General features: G+C 43.2%; 2 protein-coding genes across 2 annotated transcripts in view; one reads left to right on the plus strand and one right to left on the minus strand.

Moving 5' to 3' along the window:
• The window catches only part of CD164L2 (CD164 molecule like 2), a 33508-nt gene extending 20993 nt beyond the window's left edge, over positions 1-12515 (minus strand). The window contains exon 1 of the mRNA XM_072137024.1: positions 12250-12515. Coding sequence (XP_071993125.1) covers positions 12250-12331 — 82 coding nt within the window. The 5' untranslated portion in view covers positions 12332-12515. The remainder of the gene's footprint in view (positions 1-12249) is intronic.
• The window catches only part of SLC9A1 (solute carrier family 9 member A1), a 39689-nt gene continuing 34033 nt past the window's right edge, over positions 10488-16143 (plus strand). Inside the window, exon 1 of the mRNA XM_072137021.1 lies at positions 10488-11101. Coding sequence (XP_071993122.1) covers positions 10819-11101 — 283 coding nt within the window. The 5' untranslated portion in view covers positions 10488-10818. The remainder of the gene's footprint in view (positions 11102-16143) is intronic.

The raw sequence follows: 16143 nt of genomic DNA on the forward strand, positions 1-16143 counted from the left end.
GCAAATCGGTTAATAAGAGCAGACATTAGTAAAGGCAAATTAAATAAACAACAATTCCTGAGTCAGAATGGGACATTTGCATGCTTATTTTGTCAGAACTGTAGTTCTATTATTAAAGGAGAAAAACTATCCCACCCCTTAGATGGTACAAGTGTCCCCATCAAAGGGTGGCATTCGTGTAATAGTAAAAATGTTGTTTATGTACTGAAATGCCCTTGTGGCAAATTGTATGTCAGACAAACATCAAGATCGATAAAAACACGATTAAACGAACATAGATCTGCTATCAGAACATATGGAAAAAAAAGAGGTTGAAATATTGGATAATATATCTTGTTGACAATAAGGGAAGATTAGAGAAGAAATTCTCAGAATTGAAATGGATTATAATAGAAGAGGTTTTTGGAAGCGATAGGGAACAGGTTTTTCACACGAGTTTTTGATGCAATTTCAATGCAATTTCAATGCGTTTTTCACGCGCAGAAAATGCGTGTGAAATGGACTTAGGACTGAGCTCTATCTTTTCTATGGCAATTGATGCGTGAAAAACGCATTGCACTTGCATTGCACTTGCAAGTGTCTCAGAGTGCAATGCGTTTTTGATGCATCTCCATAGACTTGTATGGTGCGTTTTTCATGCGCTTGACTTGCAAAAGTAGAGCATGTCAAGATTTAAACGCGCGTTAAAAAAAAACGCGTGTGTGCGTGAAAAAAAATGCAAGTCTGAAAAGACCCATTGGTTACAATGGGTCAGAGTACAATGCAAGTTCTGCGCGTCAAAAGCACGAGCCGAGAACGCGCATGAAAACCGCAAGTGTGAAAGGGGCCTTACTGTAGTATGATCAGACCCCTTGGACTTAAAGGGAACCTGTCACCAGGGGCCTAATTTTCACTAAAGACAGATTGTAAAAGCTCATGACACCTGCATTGCAAAAATGCCTCTCTGCCTTTTCTAAGCATTTGCATTACTATATAATTGTGTGTTATAACTTACCTTGCACCCTGACAAAATCCTGGGGTAGTCACAGGGGCTGGACTTTGGTTTGCATGCTTTTCAAAAAAGCAACATGTGACTTGTCTGAGCTGCAGGCTGTCTCCATGTTTGTGCTCCTGTACAGATTGTCCCTCCCCCACTGATGTCAGCTCACCAGGCTGTGACCTCTGAGAAGGAGCAGGAGGTGGAGCTGTACAGGAGCACAAAGGTGGGGGCCAAGCTCTGAGGAGTGAGTAACAAACAAGTCACATGTTGTTTTTTGAAATGCATCTAAACCACAGCCCCTGTGACTACCCCAGGATTTTGTCATGGAGCAAGAGTAAGTTATAACACACCATTATATTGTATTGCAAATGCCTAAAAAAAGGCAGAAAGGCAGATTTGCAATGGAGATGTCATGGGCTTCTGCAATCTGGCTTTAGTGAAAATGAGGTCCCTGGTGACAGGTTCCCTTTAAAATACCCTAAAAGTTCAAATCACCCCCTTTCCCTAGAACACTTAAAAAAATAAATAAACAATAAAAATCATAAACATTTTTAGGTATCACCATTTCCCAAAAGCCCCAATCTATCAATATATCAAAACATTTATGCCCAGCGGTGAATCCAGTAACACAAAATAGCACCCATATGTCCGAAACGCCACTTTTATATCAATTTGATTAAAAGTCCCACAACTGGTGTCAATGAAAATGTCATCACGTACTGCAAAAAAAATGACACCTTACACAACTCCATACCCTAAAGCAGTGGTGGCGAACCTATGGCACTGGTGCCAGAGGCGGCACTCTGAGCCATCTCTGTGGGCACCCGGGCCATCGTCCCAGCATGACCAGTTCACCAGACAGGACTCAAAGAATCTTCCTACAATGATAGGCGAATTTGCCCTCCTCCTTTCAACTGCGTTGGTGTCTTTAGGAGGCTGAACGATTGAAAGTTGTCAAAGAACAAGGAGAAATAAATTATATTGCTGTGCTGGCACTTTGCTATAAATAAGTGGCTTTTGGTTGAAGTTTGGGCACTCAGGCTCTAAAAGGTTCGCCATCACTGCCCTAAAGCATGAAAAACTTACTAGCATCAAAATATGGCAAAATAAAAAATTGTTTTTGTACATAAGGTTTTCATTTTTTAAAACCTAATAGATCCTATGTAAATTTGGTATACACGTAATCACAGCGACCCAAAAAATAAAGGGAAGTTGTCATTTGGCGCACTTAGTGAAAGCCGTAAAAACAGAGCCCACAAAAAACAGAGCCCAAAAGCGCCCACTAAAGTCTACTGCATTTAGTAGTTTTTTTTCCTGCTTTCCAGTACACGGCATAGAAATTAAATACCGTCAATAGGAAGTACAATTTGTTACACAGAAAACAAGCCCTTATAAAGGTCTGTAAACATAAAAATAAAAAAGTTGTGGATTTTGAAAGTAGGGGAGCAAAGGGTGGAAATGCAAAAACAAAAAAGGGCATCAGCATGAAGGTGTTAGTGGTCACAACTTTATTTTTGGTGCACTACCTTACAGATTTTTGCTGTAGGTTTGCTAAAGACAAGCAGACTTCGATTGCATGCACATGACCATTTTTATTGTCCATAAGCTGGCCTCACAAAAATTACATAAAGAAAGGATGTGACGGCCAACACCCCAGTCTCTTGTCTCTATTAAAATCTTCTGATGTCTTCTCAGTAGCTGCAGAAATAAAGATTCAAATACACAATATCCTTGCCTTTATGGTGCTCCCTTTATAATGACAATTCCTGTAGTGTAATGACGATTCTTCTTCATCAGACAGATAACGACTCCTCCTTAGGTGACTTATCACTGCAAACTTGGTGTCTTTGGTTTTTACGGCACATCTCCACACTGCGCCCAGGGTCGGACTAGGCTCCTACAAACATCATGTCTGACGGCGCCTAGTCACAGAATATGCAACACTGCAAGCTCATTGAGCTCTGGCATGGTGACTCATTACTAAAATCCTATGAGCCCGGCAGATTCCCCCTCTCCTGCACAGACTTCAGAAGGAGCAGCCGATGCAAGAAGCAGGTAAGTGTTACCTTTTCTTTCATTTTGTTTGGGGGCACCCTTATTATAAATGTTACTGTGGGGGTTTGTGTCTATAGTTTCCAATCTGGGGGCATGAATAACTAGCATGGCTACAATGACTAACAAGGCTACAATGGCGACCCTGTCAGAATATTGGCTACTGAGTACAGTGTAGTCAGAGACTATTTTAACTACAGTGACACCTTGGGATTATATTTAGAGATGAAATGACCCAATGATCGGGTTTGGTGTTCGAGTTTGGCTCCCTGACCGAGACATATTGCCGCAGTCCATCGGATCCCATCATCTCTAATTATATTGACTACTGTGGGGTACCTCAGGAAGGTAGAACCTCAGGAATGCAGGACCTTATAATGGCAGGACCTCTGGATGGCCACTGGAATGCAGGACCGCCACAGGAATACAGGACCGCCACAGGAATACAGGACTGCCACAGGAATACAGGACCGCCACTGCAATACAGAAAACACAGGAAACCCAGAAACACGGAGGAACACTGGAGTACAGACACACAGAGGAATCCTGGAAACGCTGGAACACGAGGGAACACTAGGAAACACAGGAGGGCTTTCACTTCAGGGATAATGACTTGAAGATCCCGCAGTGAGTGAAGGGAGGTGCCAGATTTTAAGGGAGAGCCAGATTAGCCAGTTCCAATCAGGGGGACGCTGGCTTTTCAAAGAGCCAGCACCTGCGCCCTAGTAAGCGGGGACGCGCGCGACCTAGTCAGGCAGCAGGATCGCGGTCTAAACAGGACTGGAGCAGTGCCAGGAGAGGTAAGTCTGGGCCTGGGGGTAACCGCGCCACAGGGAAGGGCACAGGTGTACCCGCGATCCGTAACGAGGATTGCGGGTATGGCCGTGACACTCCTTCCTCCCACTAAGCGTATCCCGAACGCCTTCCATGTATGTCCCCTAAAGCCAGTCATCCTGAACAGCTTCCCCCAGCAAGTTCCTCCTCCTGCTCCTGAGGCTGACTCCACTGATGTCTTTGAGGTAAAGGAAGTTCTGGAAGGGGTTGGGGCCTGAGGCAAGGTCTTGGGAGCCCAAGGACAATATCTTGGACCGTGGCCTAAAATTCCTCCAGACCAAGAAGAGGGGGAGGCCGAAGAGGGAGGGGGGACTGTCCCGAGTGCTCCTGCGAACCATGTCCCCTGTTGCAGGTGCACCCATGCTCCTTCTCCGCTCCCCAAGATCCCTGTGGCTTTCTATGTCTCCTTTCCACATTCTAGCGATGTCTCCGGTACACGCGCCCCTGCCTCTTAGGGTGCCCGCGCTGGGTTCCGGAGATTAAAAGGGCCAGCACACCGATAATTGGCGCTGGCTGGCTGCCCATTCTGTTAAATTTCCGGGCCCTTTCCTGTGTCCCCTGTTGTGACCTCGGTTCCGTCCCTGACCTCACTTCTCCACTGCCTGCCCTGACCCTCTGCTTCACTTTGACGTTGATCCTGTCTTGACCTCCTGCCTGTCCCCAACCACAGTTCTGCCTTATGACTCTGTACCTCACCTTGGCTGCCACTGCGGACACAGTCATGCCTTTGGAGCGACCTGGTACTACCATACTTCTCATGTCCAACCCGCTCTGCGGTGGGCTCTGGTGAAAATCGGGTGCCACTTAGACTCCGCTCCCAGGTGTCGGCTAACTTCATCGTCTGCGGTGGTACAGGGGGTCCACTACAACTGAATTCTGACAACACCTTTATTTATTTACAGTATATACTGCTACTACTTCCTATACAGTAATCTTCATTATACAGTACCCCATCATAAATTTATATACAGTGAGCCCCTTATATTTTTTTATAGCCTCCCTGCTATATAGTGCTCTCAGTATTGCACTTTTTCACTTATATTTGGGTGATAACTCAAGGCAGGCACTCTTCCTGAATATCTGGCTACTTGTAACCATAGCATACAATACATACAGAATACCGTACATACAATTTGCAATCAGAACTGTATGTTGGACAGTCAGTGACCCAATATGACATCCTTACATAATTACTATCTCAATTACTACTTGTGTCCTACAATTGTTCTTTTGCTTTATTGTTATAAAAAATTTGGAACTGATTTTAATTTTACTCTTTTCTTCATATCTCTTTTAATAAAGAGATTATCAGCAAATATATAAACGGTAGATATTACTGAGCCTCAACTAGTGTTTGTGTGATCAGCACACAGCTAGTGACATTCATGCTAGTACCATTTAACTTTAGTAAATAATGATAATGAGGAATGGAATTCTGTGGTCACATAATAGAATTCCTTAGCATAGACTTTGTTGGGATATTTACAGAGAAACCACTATAAGAGCCTATCTTATTTAATGTGGATTGTTTGTCTTACTAGAACTATTTGTGTTCTCTGCTAGAGTCTTATCAGGCAACCCTTAAGAATGAGTCATATTTACTACCTGTCACCATGCTATACTACAAATTCAGTTCTAAAGTGAAGGTAGAAACTCACAGGTTGCAATCTAAGCTGCATTGGTCCTCTGAGATATTTTTTTAGAAAAGACTTGTAGGAAAAGAAATGTTAAAACTTCCTTTTTATGAACCTTTGAATTCCACATTGCTCTACAAGACTCTGCAAGTGAAGTCCCAGAAATCAGAAATTTCAGCTCTGATGCACACCCACTAATACCGTAGTACCTAACTGCCAGGAGCATCTAGCATGTCGGGGCATCATAAAGATAGCACATTAAATTGGCTGAGTACAATGCAACATATTTATTGGGACTATGCATTGAGGTCCTTAATGGTGATGCCGCATAGGAAATAATTGACTAATTAATGAAGGTTCAACCTCTGAGACTCCCAGTGGACCTACAAGTCCTCAGAAGTGCTCTACATAAGTGTCCGACCTGCCTCCATTCAATTCAATGATATTTCCAGGATGACTAACTCTCACTGACAGGGCCAGATTAAGGTTGGTGGGGGCTACTTCAAGAAGTATGTGTGGGGTTCTGACCTAGGACTCCATCTTTCTAACACAGAGCTCAATAATGCGAACCCTAACCCTTTGGTAATTTTCAGATTTCATGATGTGTTGCACACAGCCAAGGCATCCAGTACCAGAGGCAACAACACATTTAACTATAAGTATTGTGTTCTTTTTTTTGTGAGTCTCTATCATGGGTGCTCCTGCGACCCATGTCGCAGGCACACCCGAGTGTCCCGTGTAGCGCCACTCCATGAGTCTTACCTCTCTGTGCTCCAGTCGGGTCTCCTGTGCCTCCTAGGGCACGTGCACACCATCTCTGTAAAGTTTAAAGGGCCAGCGTGCCACTCATTGGTGCTGTCCGGCCGCTCTTAAATAGCCCTCTTAAATAGCCGGCCTCTTGCTGTGATCCCTGCCGGATCTTTGTGCCTCAAAGCCCTAGAGAAAGCTTCCTATTGCGATTCCTGTTTATTATCTGTTGTGACCTTCTACTACCTTCCTGACCTTGATTCTCTGCCACCTGCCTTGACCTTGTGCTACGTCTCCGACTACGATCCTGTGCTGACTTTCCTGAGCTTCTGCCTGACCACGACTTTGATTCTGCTTGCCGATTCTGTACCTTGCCTTGGCCACCACCATGGGCAAAGTCACGCCCGTGGAGCGACCTGGTGGTATCCCGCCGCAGCTCTGGTGAATACCAAGTGCCACTTAGCTCCCAGGTGTTGGCTTACGTCATTGTTCACGGTGGTTCAGTGGTTCCTCTACCACCGACCATGACAGTAAGAGCCGGCCATGGATCCCGCCGAGGTACCTCTGCCTGAACTAGCAGACATCACCACCAGAAGAGGGGGGGGCTCAAGGGGGAGGAGTATTGTCACCAGTGCTCCTGCGGCCAACGTTTGGGTCGCAGGCACAACCGTGTGCCCCGTCTAAAGGCACCCCACGAGTGTTACCTCTCCGTGCTCTAGAGGTGTCTCCTGTGCTCCCTCGCATGCGCCCCCTTCTCCTAGGGAGCACGCTAATTGGGTGCCGCTAATTGGCGCTGGCCAGCCGCTGACCTGTTAAATAGCCGGCCTCTTCCTGTGACCCCTGCTAGATCTTTTTGCCTCCTAGCCCTAGAGAAAGCTTCCTATTGCGATTCCTGTGTATTATCCATTGTGACCTTCTGCTACGTTCCTAACCTTGATTCTCTGCCGCATGCCTTGACCTTGTGCTATTTCCCCAACTCCGATCCTGTGCCCCCTTTCCTAACCTTCTGTCTTACCACGACTCTGATTGTGCTTGCCGATTCTGTACCTTGCCTTGGCCACCACCGCGGTCAAGGCCGTGTTGCGACTTGGTGGTATCCCGCTGCAGCAAGTGCCACTTAGATTCCGCTCCCAGGTGTCGGCTTACCTCATCGCTTGCGTTGGCTCAGTGGGTCCACTACTACCGACCCTGACAGCCTCAATCTATTTTTGGTGAACAGTAGAATGATGTGCTTTGCCAAAAAAATCTGCCCACAAGCCATTTTCGCTGAAGGATTTTGGTTTACTTGCAGTCTAGTTTTTTTTTATTTCTCTGTGTCAGAAGTGGGATCTTCCTGGTCTCCTGCCATAGCATTTTATTTTTTCAACTTTTAATACATTAATCACAACTTTTTGAGCTGACACTGATACAGCCTGAAACTGAAATACAGCTTGAATTTCTTTGGAACTTAAAGGACATCTATCACCAGAATCAAGGATTGTAAACCAAACACATACTGACATACTGCTGTGTGCCCCCTCTGGGTGGATTTGCTGTTCTTTAAGCTTCCTATGCCCTTGTTTTTACAAAAAACACTTTTACAATTATGCAAATGACCCGGAGGGGCTCTGGGCTCCATAAGTGTTAACGGAGCGTGGAGCTCTTCAGGCTCATTTACATAATTTTTAAAGCCTTTTTTTCTTATAAACAAGTGCATAGGAAGCTTAAAGAAGAGCAGATCCTGCCAGAGGGGGGACACACCATTATGTCAGTGCGCTTGCTTTACAACCCTTGATCCTGGTGGTAGATGTCATTTAATTGGGGCTACTTATCCACCATCCAGACTATACTTTGTTGAAACCTGTGTTTGCCATGGGTGGTAAATCATGTTGTGCACTGTTGAATAAAGGAATATCAAAATCTCTGGAAACAATCCTTCTTTTTCTCTTTCTGTTCCCTATGGTCAACTTTTTATCAAGTAGATTTTCAAGAAGTTGTATACCCACAATTTTGAAAAGGTGCCAAAAATGTTGTCAGGCACACTTGGAGTTTTGTGAGAATTTTTCTGTCATATTTGTGTTGTTCTAATACACACAAAGACAATAAACATGTGTAGAGCAAAACATATGTAATCGCAATAATTCTCTTAGAGAAATACTCTATTTCAGAAAGAATTTCAGGGTGACAGAGTCAATAAACTGCACATCTGAATAGAACAAATATAGTTTCTAAAACCACAAACTTTAAAATATAAAAACGTTAAAACTGTAACGTATAGATTTATAATAATAAACTGACATTTGACCCTAGCCTGCTCTCATGGGCACTTGGACACAGTTTTTGTCTGTAGCTACACCCTTGTTCATGAGTTAATCTAAGAAGGAATTCTATACCTCGTTTATATACCTAGGCGTTGTCAGACTTGGTCTGTTCGCAGCTCAAGCCTTTGTTCAGTGCAGCTATTCAGATAAGTGGAAGGTTAAGGCAGATGGACCGGAATTTCTTCTTTTGTGTGAACCATGTGCTTGTCTGTAAAAAGACACAGCAAATAGCTCTATGGGTATTGTGCAAGAGTAAAATTGGAGCCTCAGAATCATTTATTTACGCCTTAATTTTTTGTGGCGATTGTATTGAAATTTTCCCCTTAAAATCAAGCATGATAAACCAGGGACTCTTACTCATAGATGCAGGCACCATGACTGTGGTAATCCTCTTCTATTTGTTATCAATGGTCTCCTTCCTTCTAGATTCAAGTTTTTCAATTATGCTACTGGGCCTGAAGGGCTCCTGGGGAGTCCCCTCTCTGTGTTGTAGATTCTCACAGGCTGTTACACTGTGTAGGATCACTACCTCCTCCCACTGTGTGAGATTACACCAGGCAGAGGAAGGGGGAAGTGCTGAGAGCAAGGGGGGCAGTATATTTAAAATATTAAAATAAAATTAACCCTTACAGCAACTGTATATCCATTTTGCAAGTGCATCAGCTTCTGGCACTGGCTCATGAGTGGAGCTCATGTCAGTAGCAGCAGGTATCAACTGACACCCAGCTGTAACATCCATGGTCAGAAATGCTTCCAATCACGGGTGTTAACCCCTTGCATGCTGCGGTCCCTGGCATGTAAGTGGGGACTCCATCCAAGGGGTCTGATGCGTGCCCTGGGGCTGCCCGATGACACCAACAGTCTGATACCTTCCTTCTGGATCTGTCTGTAAACTGTCTGCACATGTGTCTGCAAGCTCAGACAGTTTACATTGTAATGTCCCCATTACAAAAAGATGAGTGGTGCTTCTTCCATTCTATGCCCTGGCTTGTGCCCATACACCAGTTTACCACAACATATAGGATTCGGGAGTAATTGGATATCAAATAATTTTAATGAATTTACTTGGTTTTACCATTATTTAGGCTGCTGATATTCACTTGAGAGCTGAACAAGTCCTTATAAATAAAGGTTTTGACAATTTTCATAAAAATGTGAAAAATCACAACCAAAATACTAAGTCTCAAAACATCCCAGAAAGTGGTTGCATAAAAAACCATACTAACAAAGCAGACATTTTGGAAATGTTAGTTATGAAGTTATCTAGCTATCTGCCTAAAAAGCTGAAAATGTAGACCTTTGAAAGTGGAGAATTTTACAAAATTCAAAATAGCTTAAGGGGAGGTTTTGGTATATTCAAGCTAACTTATAGCATTTCAGTATTTTATCACCTTTTTACGTCCTCTACAAAGTATTTTCTGGTTTCTATATACACGACTGTATGCCCTAAATAAAGTGTGATTTTGAGTTCAGCCTTATGACCAGGTGTCTGTGTCAGCCATCTTATTCTCCCCTGTAAGGATTAATTTGGAGATCACCTTACAACTGTATAAGGGTTGTTGAGCCCTGGATAAAATCAGAAAAAAACTGTGGCTAAACCAATGCATTTTCAAACGCAATTCCACAGCTGAGAAGAGGAGATTTGCCTCATTACATGGTTGTTAACAATGTGTTTACATGCAATAACGCCACGTGTGAATGCGCCCAGAATGTTTGAGGGGTGTGCACTGAACAATATGAAGAAGAGAGAATTAAAGTGCTTGGAGCTTTGGGCCTCCCAAACAGTGACATGGTTTCCATGAAGTTATACCATCTGAGGGCAGTATCTTCTATCATTGCAGCAGGATTGGAGGAATTCGCTTTCCATGTAGCGACCTCCAGTCCAGCAGAGGTCGCTCAATCTGCCGGCTCCACCCTAAGGTTCAGTGGCGGCTCTTCCCGGGCTTTCTACCAGTGGAAATGCTCTCGCATCTCAGCTGGAGGAGAGTGAAGGGGCGCCGCAGCATACTCTAGACCCGCCTCGTCCTGCACTTATCTGGGGCGCACATATGCCCAGTGTGTCAGCCAATAGAGATAGCTGCTTTCTAGTACGGCTGCGTAGGGTGAAGTGTAGGTCATGTACCTGCTGTGAAGTATGCCCATTACACAGCCCTGCCAGCACCCTGCAGTGTGAGCAGTAGCAGCGGCTGTACACTCCACTATGTGCGTGTATACACCGGCCGCAATGTCCTGTATATGAAGCTGCTGTGCTCTGTGGCGGACATACTTCAATATGAGGATCCCCGGATGCAGGTGGGCACTGTATGTGCTCCTCATCCTGGTGCTGGTGCCCGACCTCCCCACCTGTGCCAGCTCTCCAGAAGTGGAGCCGCAGGGATTCACCTCCAACGCGGATGAGGCTCATAGTTTCACCCCGGGTCCCCACGATGGCCATGGAAATAAAAGCAGCCATGGCAAGCGCAAGCTGTTCCCAGTGCTGGGCATGGATTACTCGTACATCCGAGAACCCTTCGAGATCGCCTTGTGGATCCTGCTGGCCTGTCTCATGAAGCTGGGTAAGTGTTGTCTCTGGGCATTACACCGATCTGTGCTGTCACGATGAGCACACGTCACTGTCATGATATGCCACACCTTGTATATAGTGGGGAAAGGGGAACTTTCAGAGCTACAGTCAATACACAGATGGGTTGTTGCCCTTTGTTGTGTACTATCATTACATAAGTTCCACTGTATCTAATTTGTGTGAACATTGTGATGTATGACTACATTATGTTCTGCATAGCTGTCACACTCAGTGCGGGGTCATGTGGCAGAAGTTGTGGTCACATGCTTAACGTAACGCAAAGCTATCATATTTTTGGCTGTGGTTTAATTTGATGCCGTTTTTTTAACTGAAAACCAGAAACCCCATCAGTCCTCCTGTCTATCATCTGTCATCTATCTCCACTCTTTATAATCCACAGAATAGCATAAGGAATTTTGCAGGCTTGTACCACTTTGCTGAGTCATGTTTTGTTTTATCATCATCACTTTGCAGCGTACTATACTTTGTACTGGGTTATTGCCCCCTCCAATTGCATTTTATTTTAAGGCAGCACATACACATTAGATATATGTCAACCAAACCTGTTGATTTTGACAGATGGAGCTGAACAACTGTTCCCAAATTCCAGATGTTGGGAGATTTTTAATTTGTGTCTGGCATAGGTTTTCTTTCATCTGCAACTAACTAGGAGTACACTGCTTGACCAAGCAGGGCATGTATGTGTATGACGTGGCCTGGTGAAATGGCTTCTTGTGCAGCTGACATGTGTACGGCTAGCATCATATGTGCTTATATTTAAAGTACCAATGACCCTTAACAATCTGTTGTAATAGGTATGTGTGTACATAATACTCAATACATAAAGGATTCTTCTTTAGTTTGTTGTGTGTCAAATTGTCCACAATTGTCTGAATACAATTCCAACTTGCTCCTTCTCTCCCTTCCCGCTATTATCTATTCTTAACCTTAAAGGAAATCTACCACCAGGATAAACAATTGTAAACCAAGCACAGTGACATACTGGTAAGTGCCCCCTCTGGCAGGTTCAGCTTTTCTTTTAGCTTCTTAGGACCTTGTTTTTACAATAAAAAAAGGTTTCACAAATGTCTTTGTCAGCATTCTGTATAATTTCAGTAATTTATTCATTGTTTACATTACCTGGCTCCCTGCCAGCAGAGTATGGTGTGTTTCGGGGAATGTGGAGGGTGGCTGAAGCTTGTATGTGCCTGTGTCTCCTCATGCATCATACTCGCCTGGCTGCTCAATGAACACAACAGGATGTAAGAAGGCTTGAGGGAGCAGCATGAGTTTGGGGGAGAGAAGACTGACATGGGCAGCATAGCATAGGCTATTGGAACCACCAGCTGTATATGACATTTCTGGTGACAGATTCCCTTTTGACTTCTCAACGCTCCACGCCGTAATAGTACTATGAGCCCTCATCATGCAAAGGTGGGCTATTGCTGCTTATTGCAGCGAACACCCGCAATCGGTGCTAGCACTGATCGAAGGTGTTAAACGTTTGATTGTCACCGACAGCTTTTAAAGACTGTGGCACAGGGGCAACATTATCTTTGTATTGATCGTTACTCCTTGTGACATCGTCAAAGAGCAGTGATCTTTGTAGGACCCAAGGCTGTATGGTTTCTGCTGATTCGTTACAGTGTGCCAGTGGCATATTGTAATGAATGGTGTAAAAAAAAAAACAAAAAAAACACCATATACGGCAATACAATAGTTTTGCAGTATAATGTAGATACAAACAAAATTTCTAGGGTTAAAGTACCCTAGAGCAGTGGTGGCTAACCTATGGCACGTGTGCCAGAGGTGGCACTCAGAACTCTTTCTGTGGGCACTCAGGTCATCACCAGAGAGGACTCCAGGTATTTTCCTGCAGTCCCAGACAGCCCCGGACTTTCTGTGCACAGAGGTATTTTAAAGTGGCAGTACTACCTGGGACTACTGGAGGAATTGGAAGGTGTGGACAGATCTGGATTATCATTGTAGCTCCAGCCCTGACAATTCTTCCTGTTTAGGGGACTCTGGAGGGAAGCTGCAATGATCATCCAAATTTCTTCTATTTTCTGCTTTATTGGTGTCCTCAGGGTGCTGGTATCAAGGGTAAAAGAACCTAAGTATTCAAATCGCCCCCCTTTCCCTACAACTAAAAATAAACTGTAAAAATAACAAAACTGTTAGGTATCGCCACATCCCAAAATGCCCGCTCTATCAAAATATAAAAAATGGTTTTACATTGTTCCTCAGTCCTGCTTTCTTTATTCACACATAGGTTTTGCTTCCCTTAAGACAGAATGCAGAACCCACCAGCTGCCTCATATGATTCATAAGCTACATATGATTCTGAAACCAAACAATATAGGGGCAGATCTTATGAAACTACCTGAAAGAAAATGCGTCACAGTGCAGCTTTTCTTAACTTTAAAATTGAAAGCTTTGCTGTGGTTGGTAGATATAGACAGGCACTCTCATGAATGTCCCCTGTTAGAAGGGATCATGCCTCTATTTATCACTACCTTGGATTAGGGCAGCAGGAATCTGCTGACCTGGTCTTCCTGGTTCTATAAAAAAAAAAAAATGAATGTGTCAGTCTATCTAAACATTTATTCACTTGAATATAGACCATTGAGATGGCAAGTGGTGTGGTAGAGGAAATGAAGGTACATTAAAAAGTTGTTCAGAGTATGCCACCATGGCCCCTAGTTCAGATATGCTGTGCCGGCAGTTTTCTACTGCTCCTGACCCTAGAGAGAAAGGAGATGCAGTTTATTACCGCTTGACTACAACCTAGAGCAGGGGAGCACAACCCTTTTCGGCCCAAGGGCCACATTTTCATGCCGCTACCCTTCATGGGGCCACACTATTAACCAAAACCTTAGATGCGCCAAAAACCATGGTACAGAGTAAATACCCCCCAGAAACCGCTACTGTGTAATACTGTATTTGTATAATAAGTAACTTAGACCTCAGAGCAGACTACAATACAGCGCACAAACAAGACAATATTAATGATGGCGGAAATTGTCTGAACCCATGCAGCAGGTAATTGTGAATAACTAGTTGTACACAGGGCTCTGGTAGACCCCAGTACTGTTCCCTGCCTGCAACCAACCAGGTATTTATATTTATTACCTGCTGCACATGGCTAATTCTAGCCTTTTTTTCTGCCTAAGGTAAAATGAATATAACTACTATAATACTGCCCCCTATGCACAAGAATATAACTACTATAATACTGACCCCTATGCACAAGGATATAACTACTATAATACTGACCCCTATGCACAAGGATATAACTACTATAATACTGACCCCTATGCACAAGGATATAACTACTATAATACTGACCCCTATGCACAAGAATATAACTACTATAATACTGACCCCTATGCACAAGGATATAACTACTATAATACTGACCCCTATGCACAAGGATATAACTACTATAATACTGACCCCTATGCACAAGGATATAACTACTATAATACTGACCCCTATGCACAAGGATATAACTACTATAATACTGACCCCTATGCACAAGGATATAACTACTATAATACTGACCCCTATGCACAAGGATATAACTACTATAATACTGACCCCTATGCACAAGGATATAACTACTATAATACTGACCCCTATGCACAAGGATATAACTACTATAATACTGACCCCTATGCACAAGGATATAACTACTATAATACTGACCCCTATGCACAAGGATATAACTACTATAATACTGACCCCTATGCACAAGGATATAACTACTATAATACTGACCCCTATGCACAAGGATATAACTACTATAATACTGACCCCTATGCACAAGGATATAACTACTATAATACTGACCCCTATGCACAAGGATATAACTACTATAATACTGACCCCTATGCACAAGGATATAACTACTATAATACTGACCCCTATGCACAAGGATATAACTACTATAATACTGACCCCTATGCACAAGGATATAACTACTATAATACTGACCCCTATGCACAAGGATATAACTACTATAATACTGACCCCTATGCACAAGGATATAACTACTATAATACTGACCCCTATGCACAAGGATATAACTACTATAATACTGACCCCTATGCACAAGGATATAACTACTATAATACTGACCCCTATGCACAAGGATATAACTACTATAATACTGACCCCTATGCACAAGGATATAACTACTATAATACTGACCCCTATGCACAAGGATATAACTACTATAATACTGACCCCTATGCACAAGGATATAACTACTATAATACTGACCCCTATGCACAAGGATATAACTACTATAATACTGACCCCTATGCACAAGGATATAACTACTATAATACTGACCCCTATGCACAAGGATATAACTACTATAATACTGACCCCTATGCACAAGGATATAACTACTATAATACTGACCCCTATGCACAAGGATATAACTACTATAATACTGACCCCTATGCACAAGGATATAACTACTATAATACTGACCCCTATGCACAAGGATATAACTACTATAATACTGACCCCTATGCACAAGGATATAACTACTATAATACTGACCCCTATGCACAAGGATATAACTACTATAATACTGACCCCTATGCACAAGGATATAACTACTATAATACTGACCCCTATGCACAAGGATATAACTACTATAATACTGACCCCTATGCACAAGGATATAACTACTATAATACTGACCCCTATGCACAAGGATATAACTACTATAATACTGACCCCTATGCACAAGGATATAACTACTATAATACTGACCCCTATGCACAAGGATATAACTACTATAATACTGACCCCTATGCACAAGGATATAACTACTATAATACTGACCCCTATGCACAAGGATATAACTACTATAATACTGACCCCTATGCACAAGGATATAACTACTATAATACTGACCCCTATGCACAAGGATATAACTACTATAATACTGACCCCTATGCACAAGGATATAACTACTATAATACTGACCCCTATGCACAAGGATATAACTACTATAAT

The sequence above is a fragment of the Engystomops pustulosus genome, chromosome 2 (assembly GCF_040894005.1).
Source record: "Engystomops pustulosus chromosome 2, aEngPut4.maternal, whole genome shotgun sequence".
Lineage (NCBI taxonomy): Eukaryota > Metazoa > Chordata > Amphibia > Anura > Leptodactylidae > Engystomops > Engystomops pustulosus.